This window comes from Siphateles boraxobius, unplaced genomic scaffold (assembly GCF_051911475.1).
Source record: "Siphateles boraxobius isolate OS27281-9 unplaced genomic scaffold, OSU_SipBor_1 8, whole genome shotgun sequence".
In the NCBI taxonomy this organism is placed as follows: Eukaryota; Metazoa; Chordata; class Actinopteri; order Cypriniformes; family Leuciscidae; genus Siphateles; species Siphateles boraxobius.
This window is the reverse complement of record NW_027509208.1, coordinates 15,083,230-15,099,641: the sequence shown is the minus strand read 5'-3', so window position 1 is coordinate 15,099,641 and position 16,412 is coordinate 15,083,230. Positions and strand designations below refer to the sequence as shown.

At 42.5% G+C, this 16,412-nt stretch overlaps 1 protein-coding gene across 2 annotated transcripts in view; it reads right to left on the bottom strand.

Annotated features, from left to right (window-relative positions):
- Positions 1 to 322: 322 nt before the first annotated feature.
- Positions 323 to 16,412, bottom strand: part of LOC143729165 (uncharacterized) — a 37,205-nt gene continuing 21,115 nt past the window's right edge. Inside the window, exons 2-6 of one of the 2 annotated variants that reach the window (XM_077220260.1) lie at positions 4,237 to 4,560; positions 3,443 to 3,640; positions 3,213 to 3,309; positions 2,160 to 2,226; positions 323 to 1,516 (exon numbers count right to left, since the gene is read on the bottom strand). In XM_077220260.1, coding sequence (XP_077076375.1) covers positions 1,477 to 1,516; positions 2,160 to 2,226; positions 3,213 to 3,309; positions 3,443 to 3,640; positions 4,237 to 4,263 — 429 coding nt within the window. In that variant the 5' untranslated portion in view covers positions 4,264 to 4,560 and the 3' untranslated portion in view covers positions 323 to 1,476. The remainder of the gene's footprint in view (positions 1,517 to 2,159; positions 2,227 to 3,212; positions 3,310 to 3,442; positions 3,641 to 4,236; positions 4,561 to 16,412) is intronic. The other variant, XM_077220259.1, reaches the window with a different exon arrangement.

Here is a 16,412-nt window from a genome sequence, read left to right as displayed (position 1 = left end):
CATTGCCCGCCTCAGAATTATAGTGGAGAGAGTGATCGGTAGGGTAAAGTCCTTTCACATCTGGGACTCTCCTGTGCCGCTCACACTGATTGGCAGTGTGAATCAGATCTGGCTTAACTGCTGTGGTTTAGCAAACTATCAAGGACCTTTTTGTTTTGAAGAGTGAATGAATTAATGTTTTGTATGTAAATGTATAATGTGTAAATAATTTAGTGTTCCCACATTCTTAAACATCAAATTAAATATAATTGTTATATTCGTAATATTTTTCTGTTGAAATGTGACTGATTTCACTAAAACATTAGATGAACAATAAAAACAATTTTGGTCAAAATGATGCATCCTTTAATTTGTTGGTATGTGTAACATCAACTGATTAATAACTTATTAACTTATAACATCAAACATTTACAATAAAAAAATGACATTAGTTCATCAACAGTAAGACAGAAGGCAAAACTGATTGGTAAAGACAAGATTAGTGGAAATAACACCAAACATTTACAATAAAAAATAACATTAGTTCATCAACAGTAAGACAGAAGGCAAAACTGATTGGTAAAGACAAGATTAGTGGAATTCAAGGTATGCATTCATGTATGTGCCATAATAATATACATCTAATTTCTCTTTCATTTCCGCTATGAAGGAGTCATCACGTCAAATTCTTTCTACAGTTAAATTTGATAGGGTATCGGTAACAAAGTCACACCATGTCAGTCCTGTGATTGCCAGTTGGCCCTTAACCTGCCAGTAGTATTTATATGAACGCCTCAAACTGGCGTGGCCTTCCTGCACCTTGAGGTGGGCAACCTGAGATGGAACATTTTTTGTGCTGCTGTTCACCTCAACCAGGCCAAAAGGAGGCGACTCTGAAGGGTCATACACACGTCCGTCTGGACTGGCGCCGAGATGTGGTGCGTCAGGGTAAATGACGAATACTGCTGGTAGCACATTAACTCACATAGTTTCAGCATAGTTTGCCAGCACTTCAGGCTCCACCAGTAGACCACGCTTCATTGCAGCTGTTTGCTTTGTGGAGCCTCTGATCTTTGAATAGCTGCAGACTCCTCCTCTGCACGACACGCCCTACTACAACAAGCTTCCCAAAAACGACTGGCAGTCAGCCTTGGTCGCCGTAGCTGTGTCCACGCAGGACATTTGGACTGCCTCTGAGTTTCTTTGGATATCTCGCTGGACAGCTGCGGTGACACTTCAAGAGACTGGAGATGCATCAACTGATGTAAGGTCGGGACAAAATGCAACCTGGGAAAAGTGTGCTGCATCAGAGGAAGGGACGGAAATTCTGGAGAAATTCTGTGGTGTAGGATGAGGTCACTGGACTTCTTGGGTGGACAGTGATAGGACATGGGAGATCCACGAGGGACAGACCCAAATCTAGATGGCGTCAGCTCCATCTCAGAAACCCCATCCAATACAACAGCCATGAGAGACTGGGGATGCACCTGGCTTAATTTACTTCCAGATGCCATCATATATGGATCTGGCAGTGGTCCTAGACAAATGAGCAAAGAGATACACAAGATTATTGGTCACACAAAAGAAAAGTTAGACATGAGTGCTTAACTACATTTACCTTTTATGGTAACACTTTAGAATACGGTTCCTTCGTTAATGAATAACTACACAGCCACCAATGAGTAACACAATATTAACAATCTAGTAACTATTATTAACTAACAATAAACTCTGATTAACGAACTAGTAAGTAATAGCGCACAGATAAAAGTGGTAGTTCACTATTAACTAATCAATAACTACTATTTTTTTAATGCTTCCCAGAGAACTACTGAAAAAGTTTATTAACAATCTAGTAACTACTATTAACTAAAAATAAACTCTGATTAACGAATTAGGAAGTAATAGTGCACATATGAAAGGGGTACTTCAATAACTACTATATTTGTTATGCTTCCCAGAGAACTACTGACAAATTTCATAATTCATACAAAACTAATCAATAACCAATGCAGGATAAATGACTAGCACTACATTAACATTTGAACTGCTACTGTAAACGAATACACAAGGTTGTTTACATTATCAATATGTAATAGCACAGCAGACTGTTAATAATTGGCCTATAACTGAATTATTTTAAAGAAATAGATTTTTAAATACAGTAGTCTGGACCTTACCTGTCCTGTGGCCAATTTTCCGGCATTCCTCTGGACTGACATTGAATCACTAGAGTCACGGTGACGACTGGAACATATTGAGTCATTAGCCATCCAAATACCATATAGAGTGAATTTATTAATTAACTTACTTCACAAAAAAATATGTTTTTACGTATGTCTCCTAGCTTATATATATATATATATATATATATATGTGTGTGTGTGTGTGTGTGTGTGTGTATGTGTGTGTGTGTGTGTATGTGTGTGTGTGTGTGTATCTTGTGAGTGAGAATATTCTACACTTTATTGGCTTTTCATTAGTAACTACTGTAAGAATCATGGGAACAAACTAGTAATGACTCAAGTGTTACTACATACTTCTATGGGAATTACTAATTATTTTGATCCGTATTCTAAAGTGAAGATCATGGGAACTAACTAGTAATGACTCAAGTGTTACTATACTTCTAAAGAAATTTTCTAAAAGTATACTAAAGTTCACCAAAAATTTCAAACGCTTGAAATGACTTTTGTGTTTGGTTGCACAAATCATGACTAGATCATGTAGTAACACTTGAGTCATTACTAGTTAGTTCCCATGATCTTCACTTTAGAATACGGATCCAAATAATTAGTAATTCCCATAGAAGTATGAAGTACCACTTTCATCTGTTCACTATTACTTCCTAATTCGTTAATCAGAGTTTATTTTTAGTTAATAGTAGTTACTAGATTGTTAATAAACTTTTTCAGTAGTTCTCTGGGAAGCATTAAAAAAATAGTAGTTATTGATTAGTTAATGGTGAACTACCACTTTCATCTGTGCGCTATTACTTACTAGTTCGTTAATCAGAGTTTCTTGTTAGTTAATAATAGTTACTAGATTGTTAATATTGTGTTACTCATTGGTTCTTTTGTAGTTATTCATTAACGAAGGAACCGTATTCTAAAGTGTTACCCATTGTATTTATTGTATCTGCGGTAACCATAATGATGTTAGTCATAACATTTAAAAAAAAAACTTAAATTACTCTCACAAAGCAACAATCAACCAGTTAACAAATTAATCACCTGTATATGCCTTGTACAAAGTGGACCTCAGACCGTTCTGACCCACTGTTTTGGGCTTTTGCACCACCAGCTCACTAAGAGGTTCAGGATGGATTCCCTTAAAAGTAAAAGACAAAAAACAGTTACAGTCTGTAGTGTAGTCACTTCTGGTGGTGTTTTTATAATAATTTACAGTTTTTATAATTACGCATCAGTTCTTAAATCATATGACATGTTTATCACAAACCCACCTGTGTTCTTGGTCTGTGCCATCTCTGCAAGCCACTAGTGCAGGTCAGGGGGGGTGGAACAGCCTGCAGACTCAGCTGTGAATAATGTGCAGTCTGGTACAGGATAGCAACTACGTGATTGCAGAATCCTTTACCAGCCACACAACTGCAGGAGAAAGCTTTCAGGTTGGCAGTGGCACTTTCTGCCTCCAGTGATATCTAGACACAATAACAAATTAAATAGGTTACACTGAAGTCATACTTAGGCTGTTACATCAATGTTCATAATAACATGACACTATAACTTTCAGTAAAGAAATAGTAAGTGAAGAAAGTGCCGCAACCGCAGCAAGAAGAGTGAACGCAAGAATGGGCAACTATCTAAACTTTTGCCAACCATCATTCTGTCTATAGTCAAACCTCCAGTTAGTGAGGCTCCTCGCTCTTCCTCATTGACCTGAAGCATCTACCTCTCACTACAACCTGTCCCTGGAGTATATTTGATACTATAACCGCATGCAACAAGAAATATTACATGTTATCTCACATAGAAATACACAACTTTACTTCTTAACGTTAAGTCAGTAACATTTCACATTTACCTAGTAAGTTACAACTTTACCAAATTACTTCTTGTTATGTAATCTCATGCCATCTCACTTAAACATACACACAACATATTCACTGCGATGTGTTATACCTTATATTACAAATTCACCACAAGATTTACCATTACTTACTTTACAGTTAACGTTAACAGAGATATAACCGGTGATATGGTTAAAGCTAGCTACAGCAATTTCTTAATTTCTTACCTTGGTAATTGTGGATAAACTATTCATGGAAGAATTTATATCCCTTGTCCAACTTGTTCCCTTTAGTGGACGAATGTATCTCCACACTCTTCACCACATCGGCGCTGGTGAACTTCGGAAGACTAGTCAGGCACTCTAACGTTAGCTGCCATTTATCCGTCAACAAAGCTTACACCGGAACTGGGTTTACGCTTCCTTGACGTATTTCCTGTTTTTGCGTAAAAGGTTGTTGGTTACTCCAACTCTGAACGAACGTTCTGCTCCTCACCACGGCTTCTCATGTGCTGCAGTTATCACTCCGCCCAAGTAGCAGTGCTTCGCCTTCTGAAAATATAGTTCCCAATATTTATACGGTTAAAAGATGGCTGTGTCTCATATGACCTTGTTATTTGTACACTCTGTGACTATACAAACCACAACATGTAAGTAGGAAAATGTTTGCGTTATTTTGTCACTTATTGGGATTAGTATGCTAGCTGTAGCCATTTACATCCAGTCTTTGTGCTAAGATAGGTCAGCGGTGGATGCGTCAAAAAGAGTTACAGCACGCACGGAGATGAAAAAGGTATGTATAGACTTATCTAACTCTGGGGGATACGGTGCATAAGCAAAAGTCCCAAAAAGTCGGCTTTAACCTTCTATCATGTCCTGAATCACAATAATATCGTATTGTGAGTTCAGTATCATGATATATCCAATTGTGATCTCTCTCTCTCTCTCTCTCTCTCTCTCTATATATATATATATATATGTATGTATATAAAAATCTCGAATTGTGATATCATTACACTCCTACAAATCACCAATAAATTATGACACCAATGTTATCATAAATATTTCTTCTTCATCTCAGATCATGTAAAAAAAAAAAAAAAAAATCACTGAAAAGTGTCTTTTCAGGAAGCCTGCTTTTAGACAAAATGTGCTTTTTTTATTTGACTAAATCAACTTGACAAATTTAGTTAAAAACAAAAGTAATTTTTTATGGGATAAATCAAGTAAAAATGGTTAAGGTTGGATCCAATTAATCTACATACACATAAGTAAAAGGATAAATATTTAAATGTAAATGTGATAATTTATATTTTAATATATTTTAAATAATATACAAAAGCTGTATTTTCAGCATCATTAAGCCAGTCTTCTGTGTCACATGGTCCTTCAGAAATCATTTTAAAATGCTGATTAGCTTCTCAAGAAACATTTCTTATTATTACCAATGTTAAAAGCAGTTGTGCTACTTATTTTTTTTGTAGAAATCTTTATTATGTTTTTTTAAGGTTATTTGCTGAATAGAAAGTTCAAAATAGTAACATGTATTTGAAATAGAAATCTTTTCTAACATTATAACAGTATACTGTATACTGTTACTTTTGATCAATTTATTGCATCATTGGTGAATGAAAGTATCGATTGCTTAAAAAGGTGACCCTAAACATTTGAACAGTAGTGTAAATACAAATTAACTGATTTTATCAAAGTAAAAAATATATTATTCAATATATGAACTGGCTAGTTTAAGTTTCAAAATAATAACAGAGCAAGGTCTCAGGTTATTCATGTAACGATTGTTCCCTGAGAGGGGAACGAGATGCTGCGTCCCAGCTTACGCTTTGGGGAACACCTTCAGCCTGACTGCTTCTGAAGCACTTGTGCAACTATTCCAATCCTGATTTGTGCTGCATCACCTCGTGACGTGTGCTGGCATAGGCAGAACCTGTAGAGGGAAGACGGCATCACAACAGCATCAGCTTTTGATAGACTGAAGCAAGCCACTCCTAGGCATGCAAGGAAGTGTGGCAAGTGGACGCGGCGTCTCGTTCCCCTCTCAAGGAACCATAGTTACATGCGTAGCCTGAGATGCTCCCTTTCAAGGAAACGCACGACGCTGACGTTTTGGGGAACGAGTGGAATGAGCTCTGACTTAAAGAGGTGAAGGCAAACCGCGCACCTCATAAGCAATGGAAATAGCCTCCCCAATCCACCTGTTGATTGTTTGTTTAGTGGCCGGACACCCCTTCTTAGGAGGTCTGAAGTATACCAGCAGTTGGTCATTTTTTCTCCATTGAGAAGTCTTACATATATAGACTTCAAGAGCTCTGACAGGGCAAAGTAAATGTAGCTTCTCTTGTTCTGCCGACACATGAGGAGGAGGATGAAAGGTCTGAAGGACTGTTGACCAGGCTACATAAGTGGGTACCTTGGGCACATAACCCGGCCTCGGGTGGAGAATAGTCTTCACCCTTCCCGGGGCCAACTCAATATAGGAGGCGGCAACTGACAGGGCCTGCAGATCTCCTACTCTCCTAACTAAAGTCATCGCTAATAGAAATGCCATCTTTAGAGCGATGCACTTATTTGTTGCCAAATCCAAGGGCTCGAATGTTGCCAAGACAACTCTTCCAATGTTATGGTTGGAACCTGAGCCTCATCCTTAGAGTACCACGAAGGAAACAAGATACCAAGTGGTGCTTCCCCAAATATCCATGTGGGTGTGCAGAAAGCCGCAATGGCCACCACATAAAAGTGTTGATGGAGAAAGACATGCAGAGAAGAGGTCTTGCAGAAACTCCAGCACTGAAGCCACTGGACAGTTAACTGGGTCTAATCTGTGCTGTATGCACAATAAAGTGAATACCCTCCACCAAATATATTTCCTTATGGAGGGAACTCTAGAGTTGAGAATGGTCTCTACCACCTCGATAAGAGGTCCCTCCTGACTGAAATCTCCCACGGAAGACCATCTAGGGAGTGCTGACAGGTCCGAAAACCACACTCCGTTTGACCAAAATGGTGCTACCAAAAGGAGGCGAACCCTGTCCTGGCATATTCTTTATAGAACTACCGGGAACAAATGGGGGAAAGGCATGCAGATGTAGCCACAGCCATGTCTGTACCATGGCATCCAGTCCCAGAGGAGCTGGATATGTGAGGGAGAACCACAACGGACAGCGAGTCGTCTCTCGGGACACAAACAGATCCCCGTCCGCTTGTCCAAACCTCCTCCAAATCAAGCCAACTGTCCCGAGGTTGAGTCTCCATTCCCTGGGCCTCAGCCCCTGCCTCAACAATACGTCTGCTCCCAAATTTAGATGCCCAGGGATGTACAGTGCTCTGAGAGATAGCAGTTTTCCCTGGGACCACAAGAGGATCTGATGCCCCAGTTGCATAGAGGGTGTGATGGTTTTTATAAGAGACCACCGACTTATTGTCCATTCTTATTAGAACATGATGCCCTCTGAACTCTGGAGTGAAATGACATAAGGCTAGAATTACTGTTAACATCTCTAGGCAATTTATGTGCCATGAGAGATGGGGTTCCTTCCAGAGGCCCTGGGCTGAGCGACCATTACCGCTCCCCAGCCCGTGAGAGATGCATCTGTCGACAAAATCCTTCAATGGCAGGATGCCCCTAGGGCTGGACCCAGGGACTGGGAACGGAGCCATCTGTGAGTAACCTTGATAATATGAAAAGGATTACCCCTTGGGGAAAACCTCCTGGTCCTGAGCCACCACTGCAAGGGTCTTGTGTACAGCAGGCCAAAAGGTATTATGTTAGACGCTGCTGCCAAAAGACCTAACAGTCTCTGAAACTGTTTCACAGTGATAAGCTGGCCTAGCTTGATTTTGGATACTTGTAAGTGTTAATGAGTGGATAATGCGTGGCCAAACAGAAGAACCCGATATTGGTATGTTTCGCCCCCAAATGCGAACCTCAGGAACTTCCTGTGTGTTGTTGAAGGATGGATATGTGGAAGTATACATCTTTCAGATCAATCGTTACAAACCAGTCCTCAGACATGATTTGAAACATCTTGAACCTGTATCTCATCAGAGATAAGATTAATTGCCTCAGATCTATAATGGGACACAACCCTCAATTCGGAACAATAAAGTACCAGCTGTAAAATCTATCAATTATCTCTGGTGGAGGAACCCAAGCCTGCTCAGAGCCCACTATCGTGGTGAGTATCCAATTGAACCTGGGTGGCTGATGCCCAAATTGGATTTTGTATCCTCTCTGTACTGTATGTAGGACCTACTGAGACACTTTTGGTATAGCTCTTCAAGCTGCCAGAAAGTCTATTAGAGGAAGCAGCCCCTCAAGGCTGACCTCGAGTGTATTTTATATTTTAAACTCCGGTCCCCTGAAGTGAATGCACGGCAGGGAAAAAGCGAACTGAAATTTCTATAGGCCTCCCTGGGGAGGGCGAGACCCTCATAACCACAACGTTTTCGTGCGGACAATGAGGTTTGGGCTCGCTGGAAATCGTCGTGCCCTGAAGCGCCATGGGCAACAGGGTTGACAAATCGATTTCCTGAGGGCTCTGTGGAGGAGCGGATGTAATTTACATCGCATCAGGACCTCTTTCCCGAAGCCTTCCTCAGAATCGTCTTCTCCTGCTTAAGCTTTGAGGGAAAGTGCTGCTTCGTCTGTTGCTGAGGAGCCCTATGTACATGGCTGCGGCTGCCCTTTGGCAGAAGTCCCATGGGATTGATGTTGACGAGGTATGAACCTCTGAAATGTTGCCACCTGTTTCTTTGCAAACTGAAACATCTCAACGACACTGCTTACAACATCGCCGAAAAGGCCAGGAGGCAGTGGGGCATGAGGGAGGGAAGACTTGTCCTTCTCCTTGATACCCGAGAGGTTCAGCCATAAGTGTCTCTCTTTAGACAACAGAGCTGCAATGGAACGGCCAATGGCGTAAACCATCTCCTTAGTGGCACGGAGAGTTAAATCAGTCCTTAGCAGGCAGCTACAGAAGGCGGGCTTGCGCCCTCGCTCGACTAAAGTGTTTTTTCTCTGCTACTGGTTCCCAGAACCTCTTTTTCCTGCCTACAGCCTGGTTTGCCTACCAGGTGGACCATGTGCTCCCCTCACCAAGGGTCTCTATGAGTACACGGACTCGTGAGTCTGGTCAGACGGTCGTAGGCCTCTCGTGAGGCCTCCCAGTTAGATCAGTCCTTAGGCCTTCTCAGGCCTCCTCAGTGCTTTGAAACACAAGCACTGGGTATATCCGTGGATCGAGCAGAGTAAACTCCCCTCGCTAGCAAGGGTTGTAAGCACTATGCTGAGTCATGCTCTCCGGGATACCCCGTCTCTGAGATCCGGGCCGAGTGGTTGACTGCCAGCTTCGCAGTCCCTCGGGTTGGATGCCTTACCTAAAGGCAAGTGTCCAGAGGCTCTGTCTTTGGACAGACAGGAAGTGGCCAGACTGTAAGAGACACCAGGTCAGGCCGTCCTGGTGGCATTTCAGGTGGTCCTTCCCCGAATAGTGACTGGCTGGGGTTCCTTTGGGATCCCTAGCCACATTCCCTAGAAGGGACACCTTCTGATTTGAAGTTGTGGTCCGAGGCCCTTGAGCAGGGTTTTCATTAAACTATGTTTATGGAGGTTTTCCTGTGGTACATATAGCTTGGGCTATGACTGTAGGGAATGCTGTCACTGACAGCCCAGTGTGACCTGAGGGTGGGTGGTTCAAGCTTTTCATTGAATCTGCTGGTTCTGACAGTTGGCACTGCCTGTGGGCATGCACTCCCCTTAGCATTGCAGCGTGGGTATATCGTTCCCCTAGCATCGTTTGACACAGTGCGAGTTCCCTTTTGAAAGGGAACGTCTCAGGTTACGACTGTAACCTATGTTCCCTGAGAACAGGGAATGAGACGCAGCGTCTCCTTGCCATGCCTCGGGGCCTGCCTACCAAACAGTCCCTTCAGACGAAAGGATGATTGTCATGTTTGCAAGTTGCCCTTTTATACTTCCAGGTCGCATGTTCATTCACATTAATGATTCACGGGCTGTTACCGGTCAATGTGATTGCCGTGATTTGATATTGATTTCAGACACCTGTCACGCCTGAGGCGTACCCCTAGCGTTGTTCGACGCAGTGTCTCGTTCCCTGTTCTCAGGGAACATGGGTTACAGTGGTAACCAGAGACGTACTTCATTCCGTAAACTTTAATGGATGGTTTTCAGGGGTGCCATGACTGGAATAGTTTGAAAAGTATTTTTATGATATCTTTTCTCCTCACCAACTATTCCTTCATATTCTCAAGTCATATTCTCACTTGGGTCACATGGCCTAAGAGATTCTTTAGAGGTTCACTGAGGTCTGAATGGATCTGTTGAAATGAAGGGCTCTGTCTCTCTAACACACTCACACACATACAGAATACTTCTGGAACTGGAACAAGCTGAAAGAAATTCTTACATAACAGCTGACATGGAGTCTCTCAAGCAACCATTTCTGAGAAACAGAGAGGGAAGGAGAAAGAAAAAGAGAGAAAGACAAAGAAAACAGGAGACAGGAAAGTCGAGAGAAGAGTGGTGGTTTTTGACTGGTTAAAACCGTCGATGTGATGGCTTTGTGGCGGCCCTGTGGGGTCAGCAAAGAGCATCCATTATGATTCCGTGGCAATAATGTGATAATCTGAAGCCTAATGAGAAACCGCCTCAGGGATGTTGTTTGAGAATAAGGGGTTGGGGTGTCACCTTCAGTCTTTAGACCTCTTCGCTTTACCCTTTCAATCTCCGCCGTCCTGTCTCCCTCTTTGTCTGTCTTTGAACTATGAGGTCACTGCATTAGCCTTGCTGCAGGTGCTACTGGGGGAGTGAAGGGTGCAGTCCGTCTCTTTAGCCTGAGCGGATGACCCTGTGCGCGCACACACACACACACACAGACACACACAGACACACACACACACACACACACACACCCCTGTGGCCCAGACATAAAAAAAAACATTATGAAGAACAAACACACTCATTTTCTTTCCTTCTTGGACTTGGCCAAATGTATGTGGATGTCCCTTTCTAATAGTTGGATTCTATTATTTTAGCTGCACATATTACTAACAAGAGTGAAGAGAAGGGTGCAAGCAGTGGAAACTGAGACAGCACCAGTCTGGAGACCCTGGAGCTCCGAAGGATAAGAGGAGGAGTGACGACAGTGTAAGACGGGAAAGAAGACCAGGCCTGGGACAATTAAGTTGCATTTTGTCTCTTGTCGCTTTGAACTTTGTTACATTTATATTTAAAAGCATTTTAAATAGCACATTAAAACAAAAGACTTGAAAAAAAATACCTTAACTCTTCGGGGTCGCCGATCACGCCGGCGTGATCAAGTTACATGACCAGTTTAAGACGTCGAAGCATAAAAACAAAGTCACGTTGAGCGCTGCCGTCCACTTCTGTCGAAAGTGCTGGCTTGAAATTCTATTTTACTTTTTGTTTTGTGTTGATAGACCAAGTAAAAACGGAGATATGATCATTTAAACTTTATATAAAAAAATACTGACGCGTTCGTAAAAGAACGCAAGATGGGATGCGACAGGCGTTGCATTTATTCTAATAACTTCGTCGGTTTTTGTCATAAAACAAAACGGAGAAAAATGTGTGAATCTGCTGACTCTGCTATTCAGGCTGCACATTTTAGGGAATGGAGGAGGAGCCAACTGAGCTAAGACGCAAAATTGAAAGGCAGAGGATTTACGGAGTTGATAAAGATAGACATATATACATTATATATATAGAGAGAGATTATTGCTAGTTTTTGGAAGAGTTTGAGTAGATTTTGAGAGTAGTTTAGGAGTAGTGTAGATAGTTTAGGTAGTTTAGGAGTAGTTTAGGTAGTTTAGGAGTAGATTTAGCTAAACTGTTTTGAGGAGAGGCACAGATAAAAAATAAAAATAAAAAACACCTGATATTTGCTGTAAATAGTTGTATGTATAATTTGATTTTGTGTTCATTTTACCTATTGTATGGTATATTTGCAGTATTGAGGAACCCCTCTTACTCAAGGAATGAAATCCCTGTAATGTAGCTATCTGTGTAATTGTACATGAATTGTTTTGTAGAGTTTCTAAGCAAAAAAGAAAAGAAAAAACGCCTATTGCCACACCTGCTTTTTGCTGCATATAGTTTAATTTTATCTCAATTTTAAATTTTTTATGTTGTATTTGCACTATTTGCGAACCCTCATACTCTGGGAATGCAAGGCCTTAAATATAGCTCTCTGAATAATTGTGTGCACAACATTTTTTAAAAAGTGGCTGAGCTAAAAAGAAAGAAAAAAAGCCTATGGCTACACACGCTTTTTTTTGTAAATCATATTTTTTTTGTATATAGGTTGATTATATCTGAATTGTACCTGTATATGTTGACATTTACAACTTGTGTTTACATTTTAAACCTTTTAAAATGCTTCATTGAGCATGTTTGTGTTTTTTGTAGTAGAAAAGCTATAATTTTTCTATTCGGATTTTGTGTTTTTTGTGTGATTTTGGGTCCAGTATGTTGATAGAGTACATCAAAGTGAAAAACTAATTGTCTGATCATATAGGTGATGTTGTGCTGAAAAAAATTATACCAAACATTGGTATGGTAAACATTTTTTTATGTTGCAAAATTTAAAAAAAATAAAAGTACTCAAAAACGGCCAAAATAGCCCAAGACTCCGAAGGGTTAAGGGATAGGGCCTAATCTTTTTATTTTACTTGTTTGTGATGATGTGTTTTCTTTGTGTCAGTCACGGAGAGCACAGAAATGACCGCTCAAAAGACAAACGAGATGTGGGAGTATTTTGAATTAGAAATCAAACAGAACATTTTTATGTAAGCTGTGCCATTTCAAACTGGCATAATTCCACTAGAGCAATGCATAACCATATTCAGGACATGCACATAGGTGAATAGCTGAAGCAAGCAAATGCCCATCGAATAGGAAAATCAAACTCAGATTGAGCTTTATTTCCAAGTGTGTGGCGTTTAGCGTCATTTGTTGTGGGATTTGACTGTTTGATTCAAAGATTAAGTGCTCAAATGGATCATATTATAGACAAGTCTTTAGAGAGTTTCTTTTAGTCTGTCTGTGTGTCTGTTTGTCTATCGATTTATCATACTATTATTCTGACTTTAATCTAAAGCTTTTTAACCTTTTGTATCAAAATATTCTTCCTTTTCTAGTAAATTAAATTTGAATTATTTACATTCAAATTTGATTAAAAAACTTCCTGTTTGCATCTGCTAAATTCAAATAACAGTTTTTCTCAATCGCTTTGGCACATTTTCTTCTTTGGTGCATGTCTTAATATTCTCTAAGTGCAAATGTCACAACTTTTTCCTGGAACATCGGAACTCTATTGCATGTCTGCAATATTTATTTACCCATTTCTTTTATTATTATTTATGCTTCAAAACCTAGTTATTTTGTAAATTGGCCAATGCCACCAAAAAAAGTGTCTTTGTCATCATGTGAGCTACACAGGTCAAAATGTTTAGATGTTTTCTTCACTATGGAAATATTTGTGTTATACTAATTTCATGTTTTCTGTTCATTTCTGTGCTATACAAGAATATCAGTTTTGTCTTGCTGAATGCTTTTGTGTATAACACTGAACTTTTTAGATATAGAATCAGACAATGGTTAAAAAATAACCGGGAAAAGTCAATATTGTAGTACTCAAAATGTGTTACATCTGTAAACCCTAGTTCCCTTTCGAGGGAACTCAACACTGCGTCGAGAATCGACTCTTTGGGGACGCTCCCTTAGCGTGCGTCTCTGAAGTATGAATGAAACTATTCCAATCCTGATTGGTGTTGCGTCATGACGTAACATGTGACGGCATAACCGGATGCATAAAAGCGACGCCGGCACACACACACACACACTAGCTTTTCGCTCTTCAGCAAGCGCTCTATGTTACGACTGTCTGTCTTATTTGGTGTTGTTTGTCTATCCCTCAATATATATATATATATTATGGCCAGCCAGCAGTTCAGAATGTGTGTGCACCCCTGTCCTCGTTTTATTACGGATGGGGACACACATGTTTTGTGTGTGAACTGTTTGGGAGCGCAGCACGCCCAGGCAGCTCTCGATGGAGCTGCCTGCGTACACTGTGAAGCACTACCCATGAGGGTGCTGCGCTCCCGGCTGGCGTGCTTTGATGAGCTCGGTCAGGCTCGCGTTCCCTGCGGTTCTGGTCCCGCGTCTGTTGAGGCGGCGCGGCGACTCAGATCGTGGGGTTCGCAGCGGGATCTTGCAGATGAGAATGAGACTGCTGCGGCACTTTCTCATTCTTCATCTGAAGATCCCGAAGCCCCTGTGAGTGGTGCAGAAGCCCGCGCTGCGGCTTCTTCTGCCCACAAGCAGGTCCCGGTGCATGAGCTCTCTGCTTCCGAGGAGGCAGAGGTGATCAGCATCGAGGATGACCGTGAGTCGAGCGCGCCAGTTCACGGCCAGGCTGATGAGGAGCTGGTGGAGGTTGTGACTCGTGCCGTGGCCAGACTTAACATAAGCTGGCCACAAGATGAGCAGGGAACGCAAGTCATAAGCAAGTCAGATGAGCGTTTCCTGCGGCACAGGTCACAGCCTCAGTGCCGGGGTTTGCCGTTTTTCCCCGATCTCCACAAAGAGATCTCGAGATCGTGGGATAAACCGCATTCGTTCCGTGTCTCCCATCCATCTGTTGTCGATTATAGCAATGTTGTGGGGGCACGGGATATGGGTTATGGGAAGATGCCTAAAGTCGAAGAAGCTCTAGCCAGTTATCTATCTCCTGAGTTGGCATCTTCCCTTAAAACCCCGGCGCTGCCTAGTAAGCCCTGCAGAGATACATCTGCTTTAATAGGCAGGGCTTACATGGCGGCAGGGCGGGCTGGTTCATGTCTGCACTCTATGGCTATCTTGCAGGCATACCAGGCCGACCTCCTGAAAGATTTGGACGAGGGGGAGGGGCCAACTCCTGAAGATATTGCGGAGCTGCGCAAAGCCACAGATTTGTCTCTCCGGGCCACTAAAGAGACGGCCCGCGCTATTGGCCGCTCTATGGCAGTTATGGTGGCCACGGAGAGGCATCTGTTGCTCAATTTATCAGGTTTAAAGGAAAAAGATAGATCTGTTTTGCTGAATGCGCCGCTTTCGCCTTCTGGCCTGTTCGGCGACGCCGTTACATCGGTCGTCGACAGGTTTCAGGAGGCGAAGAAGCAATCTGCGGCGTTCCAGCAGTTCCTCCCCCGAAAATCGAAGTCCAAATCGAGTAGGGTGGGGCAAGAACATCAGCCCTAGCCATCAACCAGCTCCTCATACCGGGCAGAGCAAAGGGAGAGCGTTTCCTCTAGAGCCCCTCCTCCGGGAGCTTGGCAACGGAGGAAACGCTCCCAGCAGAAGCCCCCCAGCCAGAAGGGCGATTTAAGGGATGTCCTTCAGGCTAGGAGGGCTTCAGGAAAGAGGTCCTAGCCAGAGTGGTGGGACCTCTGAGGGCTGTCCCCTCCGTTGTAGAACAACCGAGGTTGTTCTCACAGCGGAGCCCTCAAGGAAACGATGTGAGTTGCCCGCCGTCGGTGACGCTTCGGGCCGCATCATATTCCAGCGAACGCACTGCGAGTCGTTTTTCTCGAAAAATAAAAAACGAGCATCAGTTATGGTCACGAAAACCGTATCGACTACAGCCTGCCGGTCTTCCGCTTCCGTCTGGTGCAGACTACAGTGGTTCCAGAGCAGGCTCAGGTGATGGAACAAGAAGTGCAATCTCTGCTGCTAAAGGAGGCCATAGAACGTGTTCCTCATTCAGACAGGGAGTCCGGATTTTACAGCCGGTACTTTATAGTTCCAAAGAAGGATGGGGGGTTGAGGCCAATTCTAGATCTCAGGGTTTTGAACCTGTCTCTGAGGAAGCTCAGGTTCAAAATGCTCACTATTCCTATCATCGTGAGTCAAATCAGATCCGAGGATTGGTTTGTCACGATAGATCTAAAAGACGCCTATTTTCACGTATCCATCCTTCCATGTCACAGGAGGTTCCTGAGGTTCGCTTTCGGGGGCGAAGCTTACCAATATCGGGTTCTTCCGTTCGGCCTAGCACTCTCTCCCCCCACATTCACCAAATGTATGGATGCAGCACTTGCTCCACTAAGACTTCAGGGCATCCGCATACTGAATCATATCGACGACTGGCTCATTCTGGCCCAGTCTCGAGAAATGGCAGTTCGGCATCGAGATGACGTCCTTGGCCACATTCAAAAATTGGGGTTTAGACTCAACACAAAGAAGAGTGTGTTAGAACCGTCCCAGTCCACAACCTTTCGAGGCGTTGTGTAGAACTCGACTACGATGCAGGCACGCATGTCTCCGGCGCGTATCGAGTCCATTCTGGCGCTGGTGTCCAAGTTAA